The sequence below is a fragment of the Hemicordylus capensis genome, chromosome 1, assembly GCF_027244095.1.
Source record: "Hemicordylus capensis ecotype Gifberg chromosome 1, rHemCap1.1.pri, whole genome shotgun sequence".
NCBI lineage: Eukaryota > Metazoa > Chordata > Lepidosauria > Squamata > Cordylidae > Hemicordylus > Hemicordylus capensis.
The window spans coordinates 89,406,241-89,425,775 of NC_069657.1; the positions used below are offsets into that span (position 1 = coordinate 89,406,241).

At 46.6% G+C, this 19,535-nt stretch overlaps 1 protein-coding gene across 3 annotated transcripts in view; it reads right to left on the reverse strand.

The window, feature by feature from the left end:
* The window catches only part of API5 (apoptosis inhibitor 5), a 40,972-nt gene that overhangs the window by 3,845 nt on the left and 17,592 nt on the right, over positions 1 to 19,535 (reverse strand). For 2 of the 3 annotated variants that reach the window (XM_053254364.1, XM_053254382.1), the window contains exons 8-13: positions 18,979 to 19,083; positions 18,328 to 18,509; positions 16,339 to 16,432; positions 15,243 to 15,299; positions 6,163 to 6,239; positions 4,879 to 5,015 (exon numbers count right to left, since the gene is read on the reverse strand). In XM_053254364.1, the coding sequence (XP_053110339.1) occupies positions 4,879 to 5,015; positions 6,163 to 6,239; positions 15,243 to 15,299; positions 16,339 to 16,432; positions 18,328 to 18,509; positions 18,979 to 19,083 (652 nt within the window). The remainder of the gene's footprint in view (positions 1 to 4,878; positions 5,016 to 6,162; positions 6,240 to 15,242; positions 15,300 to 16,338; positions 16,433 to 18,327; positions 18,510 to 18,978; positions 19,084 to 19,535) is intronic. The other variant, XM_053254372.1, reaches the window with a different exon arrangement.

The window sequence follows — 19,535 nt, forward strand, 5'->3', positions numbered from 1 at the left end:
ATAGACTGGGACTTCTGTTGGTGTACCGATCGCCTCGCTGCTCAACAGGGTCCCTAACCGAGCTGACGGACTTGGTCTCGGACTTGGTGTTGGAGTCCCCCAGGCTTGTGGTGCTGGGGGACTTCAATGTTCACTTTGGGACCAATTTGTCCGGGGAAGCTCAGGAGTTCATAGCGGCCATGACGACTATGGGCCTATCCCAAGTGGTCTCGGGGCCAATGTACATTGCTGGTCACACGCTTGATTTGGTCTTTCATTCTGATCAGGGTGGTCCTCCGTGGGTGGGGAATCCTGTGATTTCCCCATTCTCATCGACGGACCACCATCTGGTTAAGGTCAGACTCACAATCACTTCCCAGGGGAGAGGGATCTATTAGGATGATCCGCCCGAGAAGGTTATTGGATCCAATAGGATTTCAAGAAGCCTTGGAGGGATTTAGTGTTGGCTCTGCTGGTGATCCTGTTGATGCCCTGGTGGAGAATTGGAACAGCAAACTCACTGGGGCAGTAGACATGATTGCTCCTAAGCGTCCTCTCCGACCTGCTTCAAAATTGGCCCCTTGGTATACGGAAGAACTACGGGGGCTAAAGTGGCGAGGTAGACGACTGGAGTGCAAGTGGAGAAAGACTCTGCTTGAATCCGACAGATTGCATCATAGAGCTCATTTGAAGACCTATGCTCAGGCCATAAGTGCGGCAAAGAAGCGATTCTTTTCTGCCCGTATTGCACCCGCAAGTTCACGTCTGGTGGAGTTGTTCAGGGTTGTGAGAGGGCTTGCGAGTGCCACTCCTCCCTCGAATCAGAATCTGGAACTATCAATTACCCGCTGTGATGTGTTTAATGAATTCTTTGTGGAAAAAACCTCTCGTATTCCGGCCGACTTAGATTCTGTCTCCACAATTACCTCAGTGTTTGATGTGGAGGTGTCCAGCGACTCCTCTTGTGTGATTAGGTTGGATCGGTTCCAGTTTGTGACTCCTGAGAATGTGGACAAGCTGATTGGATTGGTGCGGCCTACCATCTGTTCTCTTGACCCTTGTCCGACATTGCTTATATTATCTGGCAGGGGGGTTGTTGTAGAGGGCCTGGTAGAGATTATAAACGCATCTCTGAGGGAAGGAAGGATGCCTTCCTTGTCTTAAGGAGGCGATTATTAGACCGCTTCTGAAGAAGCCTACCCTGGATCCCTCAGACTTGAATAACTACAGGCCTGTCTCCAACCTTCTGTGGCTGGGCAAGGTAATTGAGAGGGTGGTGGCCTCCCAGCTCCAGACAGTCTTGGATGAAACTGGTTATCTTGACCCTTTTCAAACTGGTTTTTGGGCTGGCTATGGGGTGGAGACTGCCTTGGTCAGTCTGATGGATGATCTCCAATTGGCAATTGACAGAGGAAGTGTGACTATGTTGGTCCTTTTGGACTTCTCAGCAGCTTTTGATACTATGGACCATAGTATCCTTCTGGAGTGTCTGAGGGGGTTGGGAGTTGGAGGCACTGCTTTGCAGTGGTTTCGCTCCTACGTCTCGGGCAGGTTCCAGATGGTGTCCGTTGGGAGACTGCTGTTCTTCAAAATCTGAACTTTTGTATGGTGTTCCCCAGGGCTCCATATTGTTTCCAATGTTGTTTAATATCTACATGAAACCGCTGGGAGAGATCATCAGGAGATTTGGTGCAAGGTGCTACCAGTATGCTATGCTGATGACACCCAAATCTATTTCTCCAGGTCAGCATCATCGGGAGAGGGCATAACCTCCCTAAATGCCTGCCTAGAGTCGGTGATGGGCTGGATGAGGGATAAGAAACTGAGGCTGAATCCGGCTAAGAGGGAGGTACTCATTGTGCAGGGTCGGAACTCGAGAGATGATTTTAATCTGCCTGTTCTGGATGGGGTTACACTTCCCCAGAAGGAACAGGTACGCAGTCTAGGGGTCCTTCTGGATCAGAGCCTCTCCCTGGTGTCCCAGGTTGAGGCGGTAGCCAGAAGTGCCTTCTATCAGCTTTGGCTGATACGCCAGCTGCGTCCGTTTCTTGAGGTGAATGACCTCAAAACAGTGGTACATCTGCTGGTAACCTCCAGACTGGATTACTGTAATGTGCTCTATGTGGGGCTGCTCTTGTACGTAGTCCGGAAACTACAGCTGGTCCAGAATGCGGCAGCCAGGCTGGTCTCTGGGTCATCTCGGAGAGACCATATAACTCCTGTATTGAAGGAGCTACACTGGCTGCCAATATGTTTCCAGGCAAAATACAAGGTGCTGGTTATAACCTATAAAGCCCTAAACAGTTTGGGCCCTGGGTACTTAAGGGAACGCCTTCTTCGGCATGAACCCCACTGCCCAATGAGATCTGCTGGAGAGATCCATCTGCAGCTGCCACCGGCTCGTCTTGTGGCCACTCAGGGACGGGCCTTCTCCGCTGCTGCCCCGAGGCTTTGGAATATGCTCCCTAGTGAAATAAGAGCCTCCCCATCTCTGACAGCTTTTAAAAAGTCTTTAAAAACACATCTCTTCACCCAGGCTTTTAATTAATGTTGTTTTAATTGGTTTTAATGCCGTTTTAAAATATTATTTTAAATTTTTAAATTGTTGTAATGTGTGTGTGTCGTGTCCCGCCCCGCCCCCCTGATTTTTGTCTTAACGAATATTTTATTTTGTTTTTATTTTGTTGTAAACTGCCCAGAGATGTAAGTTTTGGATGGTATAAAAATGTTTTAATAAATAAAAAATAATAATTAATCTATGGAATTATTTGCCATAGGATGTGGTGATGGCCACTTAAATTTTGGATGGCTTTGAAAGGGGCTTAGACAAATTCATGGAGGGCAGGTTTATTGATGGCTACTAGTCTGGTGGCTGTGGGCCACCTCCAGCCTCAGAAGCAGGATGCTCCTCAATACCAGTTGCAGGAGAGCAACAGCAAGAGGGAGGGCATGCACATACCTCTTGCCTGTGGGCTCCCCAGGCCACTGTGTGAAACAGGATGCTAGACTAGATAGGACTTGGGCCAACAGGGCTGTTGTGTACTTTTTATCATTTCAGAGAAATGAATCAGTATCAGTCAGTGTGGGCAGGGTATGTATGAAATTCCTCTGGATATGAGGGTAATGTAGCCAGTGACTATTTCTGTATGCTGAACTGTTGGGCAGCCCTGAGTTTAATACAGATCTGAAGATAACCACTTGCCACAGGCAACCAGGTGAATGCCTAAGAGTTGTCTTCCAGCAATCAGATAAGGAAAGCTTTATAAACTGGAACAGTCTGCTATTTTTTTCTTTTCAAAGCATCCAAGTATATAGAGCGGTTGGGCACACAAAACTGGTGGTGGGGAGGCTGGGTGGGCAGGGAGGCAGGCTCCTGCCTGCCTCCCCACACACGAGCAGAGGTGCTCCAACAGCTCTGCCGCTCACCCAAATACATGAGTGGTGCCGCGGCAAGTGGCAGAGCAGAACGTCCTCCGGCATTCCGCCATGGTCCTGGCACGGTGCATTGAGGAATCCTCTCTCAGCTGAGCACTCTTGCTGCCTGGCTCTGTGTGTGCACACTGGCTGCCTGCAGCTCGTGCACACACACGATTCTGAACCTGGGGTAAATTCCCAGGCTCGGGGCTGAGGCAGCACCAGGATCAGGCTCTAACACAGCACTTCACACGGGCAGCCAAGCCCAGGCTGGGCTGCCCAAACCTGGGCCTGGGCCCTTGTGTAAATAGCCTCAGAGGATACTATATGTGCTAAACAAAACAAAACTATATCTAAATATTATGGAACATATAACTGGCCTAGTCAAAACTAGTATCCAAGTAACCTTGCTGGGAGTAGCCACTTAAACAGCAGGGCTCCCAGTATGATCACAGCCTCTCGCACTATCTGACAAGCCTGGGAAAGCTCCAATGTAGCCCTATGAAATGATGCACATCTCAGTAAAACTCTAGAACCCAATCAACATGTTTGATATACATAAAACTGAAAACATTGCTTTCATAGGTAATAATCAATAGCTTGCAGCAACTTAGAACACATGGGGATACTTACGGCTCTACACTGTCTGGGGCCAGGTTAGCTCAGAGACTACCTGCTCCTGTATGAATCTGTGTGAGCACTGATATCAGCACTGATATCAGCACTGAAGGCCCTGCTCTCTGGCCGTCCTCTCACTCATATTTGTTTGGTAGGTACTAGGAACAGGGCATTTTCATTGTGGAGCCTCATTTGTGGAATTCACTCTCCAGGCAGGTGCAAGCGGCTTCCCTCTTTTGCAGTTTTTAACGGTGTTTGAAAACCCCTTTTCATCTTACATGACCTTTTAAGAATTCATCATCAAACTTATATCTGTTTTAGATGTTGCTTTTTGTTTTGTTTTTATTATATTTTAAAATATATCTTGTGGTGCTTTGTTTAGCCACCTTGTAACTAAAGAGCAATTTTTATTTTTTTTTAAATGGTGGCGATTCTTTCCCACTCAAGACTATGGGGTTTAAAATCAACCAGTTAAATCAAGGTCTCTCTTTGTGACCTGTCCAATTCATGTTTTAATTTCCTACCATCTTGGTGGTACATTCATGTTCAGGTTTAAAATTTTGCTTAGGTAAGAACAGCACTTGACAAATTAGATTATTTCATGTGGGTAAAATGTCAAGTTTGGCTGAAGAAATATCTTACCACTAGATGGAGATTTCTAGACACTGTTCATATGACATTTAAAAAGCAACTCACAGGGGGTGTTATATTTTGAAAAAATAGCAAACCCCTAATAGGGGTTTCTAGTGGGGAAAATATTCCACACACAGAACCTGTTAGATCTTACAGTTGGAAAATCATATTTAAAACCTGTCCGTCTTTATAATCAAAATCAGATAGATAGATAGATCGCATAACACCACATACCATAAGAAAAGTTGCCCAGGTTACTACTGTATTTTCCACTGGGTGGGTTGTATATCTGCCTGGCATCTCTTTTTGGTCCTGCTGGGGCTTTCTTTGCTGGTAAATCTGAAGTTGTATCTTCACTGGCTCTTTTTTGCCTTCAAAGAAAACACAGACCAAATCAAGATCGTGCAGAATCCCAAGACAAACAGATTCAGAAATGAACATGGGATACCCTATGTGTAGTATTGCAAAAATGAATAAAGATACTTTATAAACAGTTTAGAATGTGCAAAATGATTAATCAAGAACAGAAGCAAGCAACCGTGGCTCTCCAGCTGTTCAATTACAAATCCCATCATCCCAAACCACAATACGCTGTGTGGCTGGGGATGATGGAAGCTGTTGTTCAACAACAGCCCAATCCTGATCTAAAACAAGGAAATCCTGTTACTACATCCTAACCACCAAAGCTACTATACTGTTTAGAGTTCAGCAAAGCTTGAAATAAATACAAGTGGACTGTCACTAGGACACCACCATTTTTTTCATAGGAAAATGAAAAAGCAGCTTGCAGTCTTTAAAATAATTCTAATATCACCTGGCTATTTCAAAGAAGCTACTAGCCAGATGCATGTGAAACAGAGGCTTTGCCTAGAATGGATTAAGCATCTTTCAAGAACAGCACAAGAAATCATGGTCAGGATCCAAAGAGTCACACATGGTATCCTGTGCACATTAAAGGGCTTTATATTTTTCTTCTGCTGGTGGTAGCCTCCTGTACCACCGGAAAGCTGGGTGCTCTCTGTATCAGCACCCTAAAAGGCAACAACTGCTGCTGGAAGGAAAAAATAGAAAAAACCCACTTCCTCCATGTGTGCACTCCGACTATGCATGCATGGGCCTCTCTAGATCCCAGCCCATGTTTATGAAAGTTACAATTGGGTCATTCACTCGTTTGCTTTGCTAAAAGGTGGTCTTAATTTTATCTCCCTCATTCTGTTGCACCAACACATTTAAGCCACCAAGAGTTTTGAACACACAAATACACAAATAACTTATAGATTCATTTCACCACAGTGTTTTGGGGCATCAATATACACTTAAAATAAAGCGCCAACATCAGACTAAAAAGACACTGGCTGATATCCTAACTAAATTACTTGATGGGAGTCCTATTGAAATTAAGTAGTACTTTAAAATAACACTACTGAGTAACTTAGTATGGGTGTCAGCCAGTATCTGGAGTGTGGGCAGAAGATAGGGGTACACAAGCACCTCAAAAATCATTCACTGATAACTTACCCAACATCAGACTTCTGTACAGGTTTCCAGGAGAGTGTAACTGTACTCTTGTATGAAGGGGGAATGTGGAAGAGATCCTAGAAGCAAAAACACCACCTTTATAATCCACATCCATGTTTAGTTTTTCACAGGTTTCTTGAAGTCATTGTTTTCTGATAGGGTTATGTACAAATCGAGATTCATTCACAATTCAAAGGGGCAGTCAGTGCACCTTTAAGAGCAAGGACAACAGTTCAGTACCTGCTCCATCTCCAATTGTCACAGCTTCCTGCTGCGGTGTCATGCTTCCACCCCAGCACCCCTCACATGGTGGCACGCATACGCAGAGGCCATTTGCATGGTCAGCAACCATGTTGACCACGCAGATGGGTGCCGCGCATGCACAGAGGCCATGTATGTGCTGCTGCACGAGGGGTGCTGGTGGGTGTTATGCTACATCAGGAACCTGTGGTGAGCGGCAGAGGAGCAGGTATGGACCTGCTCTCCTCACTCTTAAAGGTGTCTGAACCACCCCTTTGAATTGTGCACAAATTTCGATTGGTAAACAACCATATTTTCTGATCATGAAAGCAATATTTCCTGGAAAATCTCAAATACAGTTATTCTGTGCATTCAAATATTAGGCTATACTCACAACCAACAGAGGAGACAGTGTTTCACCTACCTTTCCCCCAGATGACCGAAAATTGCTGCCAGGAGAGCGAACCGCACTCCCACATGATCTGTGCTACTGCATGCAGCATGAATCTCCGGAGGCTGGGATGATATGTTACATTCTGGCCTCCAGGTATCCGACAATGCATTAGGGGATACTCCCATGAGACATGCGCTATAGGCACCTATCTCTGTGTGTAACTGGGTTGCAAGCAATCCTGGCAGCCAGGATAAAGGTGCGCTCATGCCCTTAACCTTAGGTAAAGGCCGGGATTGGAAGTTGGGTTTGGCTGGGCACAAGTACCAGGATCCACACAGATCCTGGTGGTCCACACAAGCAGCCTAGCCCAAGCTAGGCTGCTCATGAGAACAGCCTCACTAACTGGCTGTAACAATAAAAAAAACCCTCACTGTAATAATGACCAGTAATTCCAGTCATTGCCATATATCATAAAATGTCATATGAACTTACAACAACTGCCTGTAGGGCTTTATTTGCTCTCTCACAACTAGACTTTATATTACATTTGCTCTCTCTACTTATTGCATTAAAAGGCATCATTGAAACAAGAGGCAAACTGAAATGAGAATGTTCTGAACTGAATGAAAGTTTTGCTTGAAAACCAAAAGTCATGTTTGAAGTCAGCAGCAATTACACCTCCCTCCCTTCCCCCATCTTCAGCTTGTGAAAACTTATGAAATCCCCACTCCCCCACCCCACCTTTCTCGGCTGGTGTAGGAGGTCACCCAAGCTTGGGATTACATCCCCCCCACATGCTCCAAAAGGCAGGCAGTAGTCATACTTGAAGATCCTTAACCCAGTGCATGTGGGCGGATCTCCTCAGTTCTACTTCCTGCCTTTGCTCCAGAAGGCTCGCATTACAGCTCGCTGGCTTTGGCCTAGTTAACTAGGCCTCTTCTTTTCTTCTGCTTATATTCCTATTGTTTTTGACTATTTCCAATCTATTCTTCACCTGGTATTCTACTACTATTAGTTCTCTCTAGTTACTAAAGAAAAAAATAATAATAGTAATTTTAAATTTTTTTTAAAAAAAATTCATATCTGTTCTTCTACTGTCCTTTCTGTTATTCGTTACCTCTCCTCACCTCTTGCCGACCTTTTGGCCGATGTCCGCTAAAAAGACCTTCGGACTCCTGGCTATTAGGGAGAGATCCGCCCATCAGCGCCTGTTCCCGCCAAAAACTCGGGACTGCGCAAATCCTGTAAGGAAAATGGCAGATGTATCAGATGACCTTGCTGGCGCCTGTAGGCCACAGCGGTCTTCTCTGTTGCCAGATACCGGTGAGGAGACTGGGCGCAATCCATGCCACCAGCAATCCACCGAAGCAGGACGAAGGTGGCGGCACCAGAATCGGAGGCTTCCTGACAAGGAGGCCCCGTTGGTGGCCAGATACCGGTGAGGAGACTGGGCGCAATTCATGCCACCAGCAATCCACCGTAGCAGGACACAAGTGGTGGCACCAGAATCGGAGGCTTCCCTACAAGGAGGCCCCGTTGGTGAGAGAGCTTTCGCCCGGCAGCGCGAGCAAGGTAAGCCTGTGATGTTTGGCCTCGCCCCCCCCCCAACTCCTTTCCCTAGCAGTTGGGCGTGCAGGAGGAGGACTGCCTCAGCGAGTATTGGGGCCACGCTGAAAGGAACGTCAGCAGGAGTGGCCGCCCCAGAGCCTGTCGGAATCAGACGGGGAAGACGTGCAGGATGATGAGGCAGGCGGTGCTGAGCCCGTGGATGGGGTGTCGGAGCACCCAGAAGGCCATGAACAGCTCCCCCCGGTAAGATCGGGACTTGCTCGGGGGGGAGGAGGTGAGTGCAGATGCCCCCTATGTGGCCCCTCCCTCAGGGCCTACTCCTACAGGGAATGTGGGGGTTCCCCCTGATGCTGCCACTGCAAAGGGCTGGATTCAGGAGGCCGTTCAGGTCTCACTGGCAGCGGCGCTTAAAGCGCGGAAGCCTGCAAGGCATTGCAAGGCAGGCTGTGATCCATGTGTCGCCCTCAGACTCTCAGGAGGAGATGTTGCCCGCTAAGCAGCCCAGGGTGGCTATACGCCAGGACTCTGTGCCCTTGCGTAGAGGGAGGTCTTCAGATGAGTCTGGAGAGGACTCCCCAGATCTATTGTGACCCAGGGTCAGTGGGTCAGAGACATTGCTGGGCAACCCAGACAAGGGGCCCTCCTCCTCGGAAGATGGGGAGATGATTGAGGACTCTGCTGCAAACTTACACAGTCAGAGGCTCTCTCTTATGGTGGATTTTCAGCCACTAATTAACCAGGCTATTGCTGCGCTTGATCTGTAGCCAGTTACAGAGGAACAGATCTCTCCTGTGTCCAAGGGCTCCTTGGTGCTGCCTAAGGCTAAGGTACCGCAGATTAAATCAGTGATACCTGAGGGCTTTACTAAGACCATCAAGGAGGAATGGGCAGCTATTGCGACTCCCAAAGCGTATGTTGACATTGGCTAGCAAATTGTACAACTTTGAGGAGGAGACTCTGGACTTGCTGAAGGTGCCACTTACGGTTGCTCACTTCGGGGCCCTACTTAGTAGCACAGTGGTACCCAAGGATGGGGACTCCTCTTCTAAGGAGTCAGAAAACAGAAAAGCAGAATCTCCACTGCGCAGGGCCCACGAGGCTTGAGCAGTGGCCATCAGAGCTGACACCACTGTGTCCTTGGTGTCTAGAGCATCAGTCTTGTGGGTTGGCGAGTTACCCAATGACCCTCCCACTAATCAGTCTAAGATGTGGCATAAGCTACTTCGTCTGCAGAGGGCGGCTGCCTTTTCAGCGGATGCTACTCTGGACAGTGTTCAGTTCTCGGCACGTGCGGTCAGTGCAGGTGTCCTGGCAAGACGCAACATATGGCTAAAATTTTGGAAGTTGATAATACGTCTAGGGCTAAATTAGCTGCTGTTCCCTATGCTGGGGGGAAAGCTAATTGGGAATGAGGCCCTGAAAGAGGTCCTCATTGAAACTAAGGATAACCGCAGGGCTCTGCCATCAGCTCCTAGGAAGAAGGACAAGAGTTTTAATCATAGACCGATGCAAACCTTCAGGGCGTTTAGACCTCAGTTTGTCAGAGGGAGCCTTTTAGGCCTTTTTGATCGCAGTGGAACAGATCCAGAGGCCAAGGCAGGCAAGGGTGCACTCAGCAGAACCATCAGTCTCTCGGAAACCAGCAGCGGGGCCCCAAAGCAGCAGTTCTGACTCCCACTCAGGCAAAGTGGGGGTCTGCCATTTGGACTGTTTTGGAAAGAATCCATCGACAGGTGGGTTCTTTCCATTAGCCTACACGGGTACGAAGTGGAGCTGGCCAGCCCCCCAGGAAACAGATTCCTCCTTACCCCTAGATCTGGGAAACCGGAAAAGCACAAGGGGTTGTCCATGGCCATTCAGTATCTGGTGGCTATAGGGGCCATAGAGGAGGTCCCACCTCTTCAGAGAGGCAAGGGCATCTATTCTGTGATTTTACGGTGCCAAAAAAGGACGGATCGGCCAGGGCAGTTCTCAACCTACGCCCAGTCAACCGTTTTGTGATAAAAAGGAGGTTCAGGATGGAAACCCTTTGTACCATCTCAGAGGCATTGCAGATGGGGGACTACATGACTTCAATAGATCTCCAGGAGGCGTATTTACACATCCCCATTCATCCACGCAGTCGACATATACTCCACTTCTGCTACATGGGGAGGCATTATCAGTACAGAGCCCTTCCTTTTGGTCTCTCATCAGCCACCCAAGTTTTTATGAAGGTTCTAGTCTGCTAGTGGCCACTTTATGCACTGAGGGGGTCCACCTGTATTGTTACCTCGACAACTTGCTCAAGAAGGGGCAGTTCAGTCGGCTCTGTCCAGAACAATGTCTGTGTTACGTGCGCATGGGTTTCTGATAAATGTGGGCAAGAGTCACCTGATGCCCACACAGAGCCTTCGTCATTTGGGCATGGTAATGGACACCTCAGTAGGCAAACTGTTTCTGCCACAGGATCGGATGGAGGTCTTAACGTCACTGGCTCGTGTGATTGCTTCGAGACTGTGGGCCAGCCTTCTCAATCTAGCAAGTTTGTTGGGTCTCATGGTGGCGGCTATGGACTCGGTGCCTTGGGCGAGGTTTTCATCTACGCCAGTTACAGTGGGGTTTCCTCCTTTACCAGCACAGGATTGCCCTCAAACGTGACAAGAACATTCCTCTCTAGGTGTCTCTTCGCGAGTCGATTCGTTGGACGGCCCGGGGAACCTAGACAAGGGCAAGCTGTTCATAGAACCCGAGAGAGTGATGGTCACGACGGACACCAGTCTATCGGGCTGGGGGGCTCACTGTTGGAACAGTTCTGCCCAGGGGCTTTGGTCGGTGGAAGAGTTGCTCCATAGCATAAACTGGCTCAAGCTGTGGGCTGTCTTTCTGGCCCTAAGAGCCTTCACGCCCTTGGTGAAGGGAAGGAATATCTTAATATCTTCTAAGGAGTCAGAAAACAGAAAAGCAGAATCTCCACTGCGCAGGGCCCACGAGGCTTGAGCAGTGGCCATCAGAGCTGACACCACTGTGTCCTTGGTGTCTAGAGCATCAGTCTTGTGGGTTGGCGAGTTACCCAATGACCCTCCCACTAATCAGTCTAAGATGTGGCATAAGCTACTTCGTCTGCAGAGGGCGGCTGCCTTTTCAGCGGATGCTACTCTGGACAGTGTTCAGTTCTCGGCACGTGCGGTCAGTGCAGGTGTCCTGGCAAGACGCAACATATGGCTAAAATTTTGGAAGTTGATAATACGTCTAGGGCTAAATTAGCTGCTGTTCCCTATGCTGGGGGGAAAGCTAATTGGGAATGAGGCCCTGAAAGAGGTCCTCATTGAAACTAAGGATAACCGCAGGGCTCTGCCATCAGCTCCTAGGAAGAAGGACAAGAGTTTTAATCATAGACCGATGCAAACCTTCAGGGCGTTTAGACCTCAGTTTGTCAGAGGGAGCCTTTTAGGCCTTTTTGATCGCAGTGGAACAGATCCAGAGGCCAAGGCAGGCAAGGGTGCACTCAGCAGAACCATCAGTCTCTCGGAAACCAGCAGCGGGGCCCCAAAGCAGCAGTTCTGACTCCCACTCAGGCAAAGTGGGGGTCTGCCATTTGGACTGTTTTGGAAAGAATCCATCGACAGGTGGGTTCTTTCCATTAGCCTACACGGGTACGAAGTGGAGCTGGCCAGCCCCCCAGGAAACAGATTCCTCCTTACCCCTAGATCTGGGAAACCGGAAAAGCACAAGGGGTTGTCCATGGCCATTCAGTATCTGGTGGCTATAGGGGCCATAGAGGAGGTCCCACCTCTTCAGAGAGGCAAGGGCATCTATTCTGTGATTTTACGGTGCCAAAAAAGGACGGATCGGCCAGGGCAGTTCTCAACCTACGCCCAGTCAACCGTTTTGTGATAAAAAGGAGGTTCAGGATGGAAACCCTTTGTACCATCTCAGAGGCATTGCAGATGGGGGACTACATGACTTCAATAGATCTCCAGGAGGCGTATTTACACATCCCCATTCATCCACGCAGTCGACATATACTCCACTTCTGCTACATGGGGAGGCATTATCAGTACAGAGCCCTTCCTTTTGGTCTCTCATCAGCCACCCAAGTTTTTATGAAGGTTCTAGTCTGCTAGTGGCCACTTTATGCACTGAGGGGGTCCACCTGTATTGTTACCTCGACAACTTGCTCAAGAAGGGGCAGTTCAGTCGGCTCTGTCCAGAACAATGTCTGTGTTACGTGCGCATGGGTTTCTGATAAATGTGGGCAAGAGTCACCTGATGCCCACACAGAGCCTTCGTCATTTGGGCATGGTAATGGACACCTCAGTAGGCAAACTGTTTCTGCCACAGGATCGGATGGAGGTCTTAACGTCACTGGCTCGTGTGATTGCTTCGAGACTGTGGGCCAGCCTTCTCAATCTAGCAAGTTTGTTGGGTCTCATGGTGGCGGCTATGGACTCGGTGCCTTGGGCGAGGTTTTCATCTACGCCAGTTACAGTGGGGTTTCCTCCTTTACCAGCACAGGATTGCCCTCAAACGTGACAAGAACATTCCTCTCTAGGTGTCTCTTCGCGAGTCGATTCGTTGGACGGCCCGGGGAACCTAGACAAGGGCAAGCTGTTCATAGAACCCGAGAGAGTGATGGTCACGACGGACACCAGTCTATCGGGCTGGGGGGCTCACTGTTGGAACAGTTCTGCCCAGGGGCTTTGGTCGGTGGAAGAGTTGCTCCATAGCATAAACTGGCTCAAGCTGTGGGCTGTCTTTCTGGCCCTAAGAGCCTTCACGCCCTTGGTGAAGGGAAGGAATATCTTAATGTGTACAGAACAACTTAATATCCATTCTGGACCATCATGTAAACAGAATTTCCAATGTTCGGGCAGATTGGCTAAGACGGCAGGAGATCCAGCCGGCAGAATGGGGCCTGCACCCTCAAGCTGGGATGTCCCCAGATAGACTTGTTTGCATATCCTCAGAATGCCAAGATTCAGAGGTTTTACTCACGTTGCCCGATGTTGGGGGCAGAAGAGACGGATACGCTATCGGTGCCATGGCGTCCGTGTCTGCTGAATGCATTTCCTCCAGTGCCGCTGCTCTCCCGTTGCCTCAGGAAGCTGCGGGGTTTCCGGGCATCCCTGATATTGATTGCGTCTTTTTGGCCCAGAGGGCCTTGGTTTTCTGAGATCGTCGACTTGACCGTAGGTCATCCACTCAGTTTGCCAGACCATCCAGTTCTGCTGTGTCAAGGTCCGATTTACCATCCTTGCATCTAGAAAGTGTTCAGCCAACAAGATTTACCAATCGACTTGGCGTAGTTTTCTGCGCTGGACAGCAAAGCTCTCCCTGCAGCTGGACAAGTGCAGGTCGAGGGGATTACTAGGTTTTTCTTCAGGATGGCCTTGCGCTTGGTCTGAAACCCAACACGCTTAAACACCAGGCGGCGTGCTTGATCCAGATGTTGTTTCCTCATCAGCGTTTGTTCAGGCGTGGCACCCTCTTCTACGCAAGTTCTTGAGGGGGGCAGCTTTGTTGTCTCCTCTGGTCTGCCATCGTTTTCCGTCATGGGATTTGCATATTGTGTTGTGGGGTCTGCAGTTTCCGCCATTTGAACCACTTTGATCTGTATCATTGCAGATGCTGTCCTGGAAGGTGGCCTTTTTAGTAGCTGTAACATCAGCCAGGAGGGTTTCTGAATCGCAGGCTCTGTCAGTTGAGAGTAATTTGTGTAATTTCTCTAAGGACTCTGTGAGACTTATCCCGGATCCTTCGTTTATCCCTAAGGTAAAGTCTCAGTTTAATCGTGAGGCGGTCATTTAATTACCTTCTTTTTGTCCGGATGCTCGTCACCCTGCAGAGAAGGAGTGCAACCGGACGCAGGCTTTTCGTAAGTCAGATGCTCTTTTTGTGGCCTTTAAGGCTTCTAAGATGGGATGCAAGGTCTCTTCAGCCATTATTGCTCGATGGGTTCATTCATGCATTACGATGTTGTATGAAGCCCAGAAACTTTCGGTGCCTGGTCAGATTACGGCGCACTCAACTACATCGGCAGCCACTTCCACTGTGTTATCTTCACCGGTGTCCCATGAAGAGATTTGCAAGGCGGCTACTTGGTCGTTGCCTTTTACATTTTCAAGGCATTACAAGTTGGATGAACATGAAGCTGCCAGAGCAGCATTTGGTCGGAGGGTCCTGCAACAGGTCCTTCCGGGTCAGTAGCTCCAGCTTGGGTATTTTCCCTCCCGTGGTTGGTGCTGTGGTATGTCCCAAGCTTGGGTGACCTCCTACACCAGCCGAGAAAGGTACATTGGTACTCACCGTGAAGGTGTCTTCTGGCTGGTGTAGAAGAGGTCACCCAAGGCCCGCCCGGGTTGTGTTAGGCTGGAGCTGATGATCTGGTTGTAGGGGGACAGTTTTTCTGTCTTTCTCCGCATTATTGTTTGTATATTGTTGTATATTCTCTGTTGTGTTCTGTGGTTTTCATTCCGTAGCTTGAGCTGTTTTAAGCACTGAGGAGATCCGCCCACATGCACTGGGTTAAGGATCTTCAAGTATGACTACTTCCTGCCTTTTGGAGCATGTGGGGGGGATGTAATCCCAAGCTTGGGTGACCTCTTCTACACCAGCCAGAAGACACCTTCACGGTGAGTACCAATGTACCTTTTTTTTTTTGGGTGGGGGAGGACAGAAACCCCACCCCTGCTCGGTACGATGCTCAAATATAATAGAATAAGGGGAGTTTTAGAATTTTGTTCCTTGGTAAATTGTCTTTGGCCCATGTTTGCTCAAAGTAGCAGTTAAAGTCAGGGTCACAAAACAGATTGGCAGCAGTTATTTTAGGATTAGTGCTTTCTCCAAACAATCCCTTTTTAACAAGCTCTGTATGGAAAAAAATACAAGTGCTTACCTTGATTAAAACATTGATGTTATTTGTAATTTTCAATGCAACCACTTTGATTTTGTTCTGCAAAAGAATAGAGAGGTTGTTTTTCAACTGCCACAGCCATATTGTTTTACATTTTACACTCTAAATAGTTTTTCTCAATATAACATTGCCCTCTGCTCTAGTATGAAACCCCTCTTGTTCATAATGAACTCCCTCATATTCATAATAAATATTGTCTTTTGACAAGGACAGTTCTAGTTGTCCCTTTTCCCAGTTCTGGCAATAAGTTGAATCAATAGTGCACTGTTCTCCATGATTCATAAAAAATATCACATATGCGGCAATACTGTTGAATCAATTCAACTTCCAAAAGACATTCAGCTGTTTCCTCAAGTGTTCAGCTGGAAGCAAGCTCAGGCAATGCAGCATCTCTGCTACTTCCTTCCAAAGTAGCCCCTGCAAACTCAAAAAAAAAAAAACCTTTTCTAAAGAGTCAGAGGACCCTTGGGAAGAGGATGGGGCACAGAGAGCTAAAGGTGGAATTCCTCAATACCAGAGGCAAGCAGCTTCTGGGAGCAGAAATTTATTTATCTATCATATTTTTACACCACCCAGAACTTACGTGTCTGGGCGGTTTACAACAAGATTAAAAGCAAAACATTAATTAAAAATAAATTTAAAAGCAAGAAATTTAAAACACAATTTAGAATTTTAAAATAATATTCTAAAAACAACATTAAAACAATCAACACAATATCAGTTAAAAGTCTGGGTGAAGAAATGCGTCTTTAGAGACTTTTAAAAAGATGTCAAGATGGGGAGGCTCTTATTTCACTCGGGAGCGCATTCCAAAGCCTCGGGGCAGCAACGGAGAAGGCCCTTCCAGCCTGGCTGCCGCATTCTGGACCAATGGTAGTTTCCGGACTACGTACAAGGGCAGCCCCACAAAGAGCACATTGCAGTAATCCAGTCTGGAGGTTACCAGCAGATCTACCAATTGCTTTCACACTCACACATCTTAGGATACAACTCAGTCTTGGTATGTCCTGGTAATATCAAGTAATTACATGGTGATGCAAGGTCACTTTGTTTTACACATCCAAAGTTATACTCATACCTCTTCTGTTTTTAATGCTTCTCCTGTTTTGCCTTGGAGTGCCAAACGAAGTTGTCGAATGTAAACCTGTAGACCTCTAGCAAAATACTGCAGTCTGGTGAAACAGAATGAATACAAGGTAAGTACTGTGACAGCACACAGACAAGCCGAAGTGAAGCTTCACAGGAGTAGAATAAAAAGGGCAACTTGTGTCAGTATTAAACAACAACAACAACACACCTTGAAAAGTGGTTCAGAGTAAACTGAATGCATACTAGTAAATACACTACCTTAGAGCTGTGCTTCAGAATGTCCTAAGCCAAATAACATAACGAGGTGGTCACTCACCGCATACCTGTCTCTGTGCAGTGTGCATCATTCTGGTGCAAGGAGCCGTCCTTTACAAGCAAAGCCCCTTATTGCCTCAGAAACGGCTGGCAAGGCATGTAGGTGGTGTACTCCTTTCAAGCACATTCCCCATAGAACTTTATGGGGAAAGGACTACACCTCCCAGGGCTCCCCACATGCCTTCCCAGGTGCTGCTGGGGCAGTAGGGGGCTCTGCCTCCTCTAGAGGAGCCCTGTCTCCATGCAATACTCCGTATTTTGGTGGCTGGGGGCAAAATCTGGAGTATTGCATGGAGACAAGTGCACTGGGAGCGGCCATCTCTGTATGGTTCTGAAAGGCTGGTGCACACTATTCAGCTGTGGATATTCTGAAGCATAGCTATGCTATATACAATGCCCTAAATAAGTGTCTTAAGTGAGACTGAATAGTGGAATACCTAAGTTATAATTCAGGACTTTAAAAACCCTATATATACACATACTATATATCCTTACAAACAAGTTAAATTGGAGTAATGTTTTACCATCAAATATTACATCGTTCTATCCTTGGTAACCAAAAATTAGCTGAGATACAATTGTCTGAGTACCACTTCTGCAAGGTGTTCAGTCTCAAGCTTTGCTGTATCTCTGGTGGAGATTATTCCATTGCTGAGGAATAGCCAGCAACAGCAGGTCCCAACATGATATTTGAAATCCTAAGCTTATAATTTACATGTGTAGATAAAAACAACACTTTCAGTTGACCTTGGAGATTGTACTGAGACAATGGCATGGAGACAGTTACCCACAGATGGTGGTTGAAAGCTTCCTTCCAACCCATTTCACTCTGAATAGGAAGAACAATCAAAATTAATCTAAGGGTTAAGTACATAGTGTACTTCCTGAGATGGAAATGGTGGCCATTAATCAAAACCACTTTTGGTTTGGGAATTCAGAAGCGCATCCTGTCAAACTCTATGCCCTTTATGTATTCTAGGCAGTCAGCTTCAAGTGCAGCCCAAATTACAGCTCAGTTTTGAATCATGCATTATTGGATATGAACATATTGATAATTATTTAAATAAAGACAAAGTCTATTTTGTAATTTTTTACTTCGTAAAGCATTCAGTTTCTATTCGTAATCTAAAAGGATTGTGTTTCACAACTGAGACAAGTTCTCCTTTTTATACTTAGATGCCTATACAGGTTAAAGAGAAAATATTCCATAGCTGCTACAAGTTTGTGGGAAGCTCAACTTGAAAGCTCTTACAAAAAACTTTTACCGAGAAAAGACAGAAGCTCTCATTAATTTGTACAAGGGAATAAAAAAATTGAATGGTAAAGAAAGTAAGCTTCATACAGTCAGGGAGTTACATCTTCAGACACGGTTAAAAGAAATCAGTGAACTTTGAGCAGTCAGAACCAGGTCTTCTGAATGCCAGTTTTCAGCTATTTATTCTGACACACAACATTTCCCTCATAATGTAAAAACTAGCAGCAGTATCTTCAATATCTACAGCATCAAGTTCTAGCTTTCCCATTTTTATAGATAAAGATCTTAGATTCCATTTGCAGACAAAACAGCAGCAGACAGAGCACTGATACTTCCAGCATGTCTCCATTACTGCCATCCTGCTGAAACTACAGAGACTTTATTATTTCAGTTGTTCCGAAACACTACCTGATTTTAAAGTCTTTCACTTTCTCTGTGTTCGGCTTGGCGGTCAGGAAGTCTGGAAGTTTTCGGCCCAGTTGATGAAAGCTATATAACAAACATTCCACATAACTGAACTGCAATTTCGGCTCTTCGTTGCCAGCATTTTCTCCATTCTCTGCTTCTTCTGGAGGGAGTGGCATGTACTCCTGAAAGGGAGAAACCAAAAGATTCATTAAGCACTCATTACTCCATGCATACTATTCATCACCCATTGCCCCAATTATAGACTACTAACATTCATTAGATTTGATCTGACAGTGTGCTCAGTTCCCTTTAAAGTAAAAGCTTAATAGTATCTTTCCCTTTTAACACTTCCCAGTTGCCAGGCAAGCATCTCTATCCCTCAGGTGTTATACTATTCATAGAGGACTGATCTTCAATAACACTTTTACAAGCTGTGTATGCCGTTTAGTGAACATCTGGTATACAACCTCACTCAAGCAATTAAGCTCCTAAAATGTGACCACCCCATAAACAAGATCAGTTTTAAAATTAAAGTTTCCGTCCTTACACTAGTCACCAGTCAATTCCTTATGTACTTGCAGTGCAGTCTGAGGCCTGATTAAGACCCATTACAACTTCCACTATATCCTCAAGTACTGACCATCCTCTTACCAGTAATTTATCAAAGAGCTTCTTTAAATTTGATTCTAGCTTTTCCATGTCTCCACAGAAGGAACTCATCTCAGCAAGCAGCTTCAATACCTGAAAATGACAATTCTTGAAAAATTAAGAATTTCAACTTTAGAGCAGTACAATTTTTAACAGCCCCCCCCCCTTTCTCTTTATCTTATCTTTTTAGGAAATATGATTTGTCCCACAAGAAGATAATGACCTGAGTGAGACAATATTATAAAGAATGATTTAGCTTGTCCCTCCTGCATGCTCAAACATTCTTCCTCCCACATCCAATGCCTATGGAGCCAGAAAGCTTTTGCTTTTGAACCAACCGCTATGTATCCAATATGGAGAACCTAGGCTGCGCATTTGCCCTTCAACTAACTCCCCATTACCATTTCTCTTCTTTCCTTGCCCTTTTCCTACTCTGATTTTTTGTTAGTATTCCCTTTTCCTTCTTTCTTCAACCATGGTTCGCATTGTTATAGGAGATGGGATGGAGTTTAAGATAAGGATGGGGACTATAGGATGAATCATGGAAACATTTGTGTTTA